At 31.2% G+C, this 7,500-nt stretch overlaps 1 protein-coding gene across 5 annotated transcripts in view; it reads right to left on the reverse strand.

Annotated features, from left to right (window-relative positions):
* The window catches only part of LOC137635838 (protein lin-10-like), a 153,451-nt gene that overhangs the window by 39,994 nt on the left and 105,957 nt on the right, over window positions 1–7,500 (reverse strand). For 4 of the 5 annotated variants that reach the window (XM_068368282.1, XM_068368281.1, XM_068368280.1 and 1 more), the window contains 4 exons: window positions 7,304–7,465; window positions 6,917–7,099; window positions 3,081–3,101; window positions 2,256–2,468 (listed from right to left, as the gene is read on the reverse strand). In XM_068368282.1, coding sequence (XP_068224383.1) covers window positions 2,256–2,468; window positions 3,081–3,101; window positions 6,917–7,099; window positions 7,304–7,465 — 579 coding nt within the window. The remainder of the gene's footprint in view (window positions 1–2,255; window positions 2,469–3,080; window positions 3,102–6,916; window positions 7,100–7,303; window positions 7,466–7,500) is intronic. The other variant, XM_068368279.1, reaches the window with a different exon arrangement.

Below are 7,500 nucleotides of genomic sequence, written 5' to 3' on the forward strand. Positions count from 1 at the left end.
CTTCTAGATTATTATTATTATTATTATTATTATTATTATTATTATTATTATTATTATTATTACATGGTAGGTTATAACCATACTGTAGTTTGAAAAGTGAGATGCTAAAAGCGCAAGGGCTCCAACAGGGAAAAATAGGCCAGTGAGGAAAGGAAATAAACTATAAGAGAAGAATAAACAATCTAAATAAAATATCTCAAGAACCGTAACATTACATTTGATCCTTCACATATAATCTATTAAATCTTCAAAAACAATACAAGAGGACGAGAAATAAGATAGAACAGCATGACTGAGTGTACCACCAAGCAAGAAAACTCTAATCCAAGACAATGGAAAGCCATGGTACATAGGCTATGGCACTACCAAAGACCAGAGAACAATTATTTGATTTTGGAGTGTGCTTCTCCTAGAAGAGCCATTTACCATAGCTAAAGTCTCTCTTCTATCCTTACCAAGAGGAAAGTAGCTACTGAACAATTACATTCAGTTATATGATTTGGAAGATCATTCCACAATATAATCACAGTTAGAATAAAACTTCAAGAATACCCTACAGAAATGTGTCTTATCGAGTCTCATAAAAGAGAAGCAAATTTACATACCTAGTACTACATGGTGACTAGCACTATAATGGTCTGGGAATATCTAAATGCAAAGAATAGTTAGGATTATAGTCTTACAAAATCACAGGGAACTAATTGAACAATGGTGATACATATTGACAGCCAGATAAAAGGTAAGGAATTCATTTACTTGAGGTCTGTCCAAAAATTCACAAAGAATTGGGTGCTGAAGACCAGTAAGAACTGCTGTATTGCCAAATCTACATTTAAATATAATGTATCAAAAGATAGCTGGCCCAAGGCAAACAGTTAATACACTTTGCTTTGGGGGTGAATTTTTATTTGAGAAATAGATTTGTTACTGATCAATGATGTTGGCGTGAATTAGTACTAAAATGATAACAGTAGTGAAGGTTTGCAGACTTGATAGTGAATACCGAGTACTTTAACTGGACAAAGGAACATTTCCCTTCAATCATCATCCAGGAAGTTTTAAAGAAATGAGACAAAAAATTATTCTAAAGTGTTATCAGCCTACCATGCTCCTGAATATCCATGAACTCTTTGGAGGGGCTACTGGATTGGATTATGAAATATAAGCCAGAGGCCAGGCACTGGCAGGGGTAGTAGATTAAACATTGAATACCAATTTTTGGTATAAACTATTGCTTGCTTAAGCCACTAGTTCATAGAATTTGCTAATACTTTTTATCTAAACTATTCTCATGAGAAATATCTCAAAAGACTTCTGAGGTGGAATTGTACAAAGTTACATAGAAACTGGTTCCGTATTTGGTGTAGTTCAAGCGTTTGAACTGTTTCTTGTTAAATTCCAAAAAAGCATAAGGTATAATTTGTTTTTGAAAAGGACATGAAAAACAACTGCAATGTCTTCACTTTAAACAGAAATGAGCAGTTTGCATTCTTTAATATGGATAAAATTACTAGCAAAGGAAAAATGATTACGAGGCTATAGGCTTTCCTTTGATATCACAATCTCCAAATGTACCTCTCTTAGTCTAATATCTTTAAGGCTGGAATACTATTAGATGAGAAGAGGTGCACCTGATAACTTGAAGGAGAATAAAAGTTTCCTTCACAGATAGATGAATGCAAAATCTCCAAGGCTATCTTCATTTGATTTATGATAGTTTGGTCTGACAATCTGGCACTAGAACCATATGGTTATTCAACACCATTACTACAGTATGTCAAATTTGGGGCAATTTTAAAATGACTATTTGCAGACATATGAGAGCCATATACCACCGTTATTTGTGAACTTGTGTACAGTATGTAACTTACAATTTTGTTAACAAAGGTTGCAGTTATAATACCCACTCATGTAATATATTTTTTTTATTTTAAATCTATAAACTTTGCTTTTCATTCTTAATTTTTTTTTATGTTTTTTTTTATATTAATTTACCATAAAGCCTATTTCTCTACATTGTGATATGTGGGTAAAGTGTTTCCAGAAATCACATTTACTTACAATCATTTGATGCAAACCAAAGCACTACTACTTTATAAAATTGTAGTTAAACGATAAAATGGCATAAGTACTGAATATCTCATACTAGTATATCAATCCCTTAGTCAGGTTTAGTAAACTGTACCTACTGTACTGTTAACGAAAAGACTAGAAACTGAAAAGTGTACTGTACATCATTATAGGTATTTACTAACCTTTATATAATTCTGGCAGGTAGACAAAGGCAGACCAACTAATGACACGCCATTTATTGCAATTATTTGGTCACCAATGTTGAGCTGTCCACATTTGGCTGCTGCTCCCGTTGGAGAAAGATTAGCTATAACTACCGTTGGAACCATTGAGCCCCAGCCAGATTCCACAACTACCACGCCTAGGATTTCACTCTTCATCTTTGGTACTACAACCTGAAATAAACAAGAACTTGTAGCTCTGTACCTATTATAAAATTAACATCAATGACCCAGGAGTACAGTGTTTGGTTAAAACTTAGGTTTAAAAAAAATTACCATTATTTTGTAAAATCCAGCATCTGGGGCCTGAGCTGTAAAAACTTTTTTTAAGTTTTTAGTACAAAAGTTCCAATATAATCAAATAATAGCTTCAATCATGCTAAAGGATATTACCTGAAAAGCCACCAAACTAACCTTTTTGCCTAACAACTCTAATGAGATTGTGAAGAAAATCAAAGGAACTAAGACTTTATGCTAAATAAGCAAGCAACTTAGCTTCTTTACCTGAATAATGAAGCTTTATCTACATAAAATAGCTCAAGATTCAAAACTCTGTAATATAGAAAAAAAAATACCATGCTTAATCTAGTATTGTACTATGAATACTATTGTTTGTTATGGATTTTAAATTAGGTTTGAAGATTAGGAATTTAGTACACCTTATAAAAAATTAAAAATATTGTCAACAGAGTCTTGAAGTCTTTCCATTTTTGCTATAAAAAGCCTCCTGATCTGTGTGAAATGAAATCCCATGTATCTTTCCAAAAGTATGGTTGTGTTACTTACCGTCTTTGAGATATATAGCTCCTGTGTACGACGGTGTTGATGGGGCCGCAGAAAAGATTTAAAATGCCCATTAGAATACACTTTTCATGGTTGACTAATGACCACATTTTGAAAATGACTGGTCAAAGGATTGGGCAAGTGGACACGGTAGGTGGAGAGTTAGTGTTTACTTTCATTTGACTTAAAAACATTTCCCAGGCATTAAGCATTTAAGCAGCTGTTTCTTTCACTCATACTGTCTATTCATATATGAGATACTGAAGATAAGGAAAACAAAAAGGACTTGTGTTTCCATCACAGAAAAAGGGAAAGAATTAAGGTTGATGTGCTGGGACTTTTAAACAAGTTATATTTTTACAAATAACATTATCATGATTATTAACACAATCACCAAATACTGTATGGAAGTACTGTATTAGCAAAACTCTTTTCACAGTTATATAATTCTTGAACACTTAATAGAAACTTGACAATGAAATTGAGAGTTTAAAAACAGATATGTTACACCAAACATTTAATTCTTGCAGCCAAAAATGTGGGCGAGTGAATAAGTGGAAACACAGCAGTACTCACAAGTGGATCCTCATTACATGCATACATATGAACCAGTCAGCAAAAAAAAAAAGAAGCTGTGCTTTCCAGAATAAAAAAGTTGTACACCAATGCCTCTATCAATACCAATGATCAACCCTAAAACCTCCTTTGCTAACCTCAAGAATCTTAATACTGCTTATGTTAACACACCAGTAAATTGTACTTTGCCACTATATTTCTTACCTAATTCACTGTACTGTACTGTATAGTGTATAATAAAATTTAACACATATATTAAAAATGAAATACAATAAAGAAAATAATGACTGAAATAACTGCCATATTCTGCATTTTGTGTATGTGAATTCCCTTGTTTAATAGAAATACATAAAGTAAACATCATTATTCCTAATGGAATATACTGTATTTGCAATGTAACCATATTTTGGTTAACATTATTACAAGTCAGAAGATTTGACAAATAAATTCTCCCATTACTGTACTTTATATCACTTTTGTTAACTGTTGTTTCATGAAGATTAAAATATCAAAGAAAAAAAAACAAAGTATTCTCATTCAGGGTAATTGTTTTCAATTATTGAAAATCAGCATGGTTTTAAATTTGAATTATTTAAGCAATGAAAATAGATTGCCTATAATGCCTACATGGCTGAGGATTATGAAGCGCGAAGTAGGAGATGATGAATGGAAAAGTATTGAATTAAAAGCTCAAGATAGAGACGACTGGCAAAATCTAACCAAGGCTCTTTGCATCAATAGGCGAGAAGGAGATGCTGATAATGCCATTACCCTGATGTGTCTTACTGAAAGAATTTTTTTAATTCAAATCTACATCTAAAGGAAGCACACAAAATTTGTTTATAGTATATTCATTTTATAATATAAAATATCCAATATATTATGAAATGCAGCAATTTAAAATGACTGGTTACAATATTTCACTATTGCTGTCAATGTCTTTTACTCGTGTGGTGATAAAACTGGTCAGAAGCAATCATTCCTTGTAATTTTGGAGAATATCCATACCGGGATTTTTATAGTTCCATTTGTAGATATTTTTAAAAATGTAATGGTGACAACCTTTTCATTGGTCCAAGTGTAAGTCTGGATATAATCTTTTGTTGGCTCTTAGAGTGCAATGCTCCTAATAAATGTGGCTTAAAATTAACTGTTTACAACCAGACAAATTTTATTGGTAAGCAAGCATGATTTTCAGTATTGTACAGTATTGTATTTTATCCAAGTTAAACTGAATTTAGATCCTACATTAATTCTAAGAGCTATAAATACTTTTTAACTGCAGACACTAGTGATTGTCTTTGTTATAACTATTAATCACTGCAATGGGAATAGTGTATTGCTTCTTTGTGAAAGAGGTAACAAGTTTCTTACATAGTGAAATAGTTAAGCAAATAAAATTACAAGGAAATGACTAAACTCCCAGCAGTATTAACAGAATACAGTGCTTTAGTTGTATTATTATTACTATCTAAGCTACAACCCTAGTAGGAAAAGCAAGATGCTACAAGCCCAAGAGCTTATAAAAATTAATTTTGGGTAATCATTTAATCTAACAGCTTACATTGCTTTTGACCTAATTTCATTGAAATACTGTAAATATATTTCTAAAACAATAACTTCCAAAAATATCATATTGATATTTGCCAATCTGATATCCCAGAGCCTATAAAAAATATTAAATTTCTTTATAATTTTATAATGATAAATTGCTTAAACAGGACTTTAGCAACTAAATTGGATTCCTAATAAAAATGCAATTTTCTTGAGTTATCCACAAGTTTATAAGTCATCGTAGCAAAGTTTGCTAGTTTAATAAAATAAGTAATGTTAATATTTTCATTAAATCATGTGAAGTATTTAGAGGTAGATTCACTATTACAATATTTATAAATGGATCCATTTACAATCAAACTATTGTATAAAAAATATTAGAAACTAGATAAGTCTATTTCTCTAGTTTTATTTACAAGCATCAACAAACTCTAATAAACTTTAGTGATCCTAATCATACGTCATCCTCCAATGCCTTTGCATTGTAATTCAATTTTACGTTTATTTTTAAAGCAAATTCCTGGTTAGCGCTACTCTGATAATTAAATAATGAATGGCAATCAACCTTATACTAGTTATTCAATCTATGAATCATGTTGAGGCAACCCCAATAGCTTTCATTAAACTTTTAAATTGCTGCTGAATAAAACTTACTCATATATTCTTGTAGATTTCTACTATATTTTGATGCATTATGCATTACTTTAAATACCTGTAATAAGGCTACAATTCAAGCTATGGTAAAAACAATTCTATAAGAAAATTACAAAATATATCTAAATAATTCAATATGCAAAAGTACATAATAATACTTGTAAAACTGGAAGGAAGTATTTTTGAAATGCAAGAAATTGATTGAATATGCAAAAAGTACAGAAAAAAAAATACATGGAAACAGGAGAAAAAATGCTAATAGTGTACAGTACCAGAAAAAAAATTCCATGGGAAGTTATCACACAGGGTATCCAAGTGTCATGCTATGTAAAGTCTAAAATGTATTGCCATTCAGTCAACATCAAATCTTTGTGTATTAAAATTTTCCTTATTTAGGATGCATATTATACAAACCATATGGAAATTAAGTTGTCTAGTGGGCATTTTATTTCCAAAATACAGATTTTTGCTTTAAATTATTTTCAGTTATTTTAAGTCATGTTATAGAACAAAACATGCCATACAATTAGAAATTATTTTATTCTCCTTAAGCCACTCACAATTTTCAAAAATTAAAACTTGCTTGGCTTCTCAGCACACTTTCAACTTACCTGTCCTGTTATTATAAAACAAATACTAAAAAGTCTCACTCACATCTAGTTACTCCTTTAAATTATTTGAAAATTACATAAAAAAAGCTAAGCATAATCGGACTGAATTTTCTTAAAATAAAAGTATATCTAAAACACGCTAAAGTATATAATAGAGGAATTGGTGTAAAACAGAATGAGACCTGACCTTTGACACTACTCTACGTACTATACTGCATAAACTCATCTTGAGTCTTGTGACATAATCAGCTATTTTGAGCTTAAGATTTATATACAGACATACATTTTATATAGAAAAAAAGAAAACCTTACATATTTCTAATGTATCTAAGAAAAATAACAAGAGCCTTTTGAAAAATCTATGGCTCAAAATTGATGACACTGTCACTTTCAAAAACATTTAACTTAACATTAAAGAAGCTAACCTTAGATGGCAACACATACCTCCTTTTGCAACTCTTTCTTAGCAAACATTTGAAGTTCATCACCAAATATTTCTTGGGAATTGAGAACTTCCTGATAATCCATTTCTTTAACAAAACTGTGATCTTCAATTCCATTAGCTTTCAAAAATTCTAGATACGCCACCTGGAATGCTTGTCCAATACTCTGTGCAATAAACTGTGCCTGTTGGAAGAAAATCAATTGGTCAGGAGTATTCAAGTGAAGGAATTTTTTTTTTTGTATTACGAGGCAGAAACTTTTGTATCAAGAGGCATCACTGCACTGTACTTATACAATACAATGTACTGTACTGCATTTGAACATATAATGTATACAAAATCACAACCTACAAAACTACTCTTAAGATAAAGAAGTTGGTAAACGTACCTCATCACTTTCAAAAACATGGCATATCATCTTTGGGGTCTTTTGTATGTTATTACCAGTGTCGTCAGTCGGTAAAACTCTTCTCCGTGCCATCAGCACAACTAAATCACCAATATCAGCTATATAGGATATGGTGCGTAGTGCATGGTCCATCATTATCTCCTGCAAATAGTGGACAGTACATATAGAATTTCAGA

This window comes from Palaemon carinicauda, unplaced genomic scaffold (genome assembly GCF_036898095.1).
Source record: "Palaemon carinicauda isolate YSFRI2023 unplaced genomic scaffold, ASM3689809v2 scaffold183, whole genome shotgun sequence".
Classification (NCBI taxonomy): domain Eukaryota; kingdom Metazoa; phylum Arthropoda; class Malacostraca; order Decapoda; family Palaemonidae; genus Palaemon; species Palaemon carinicauda.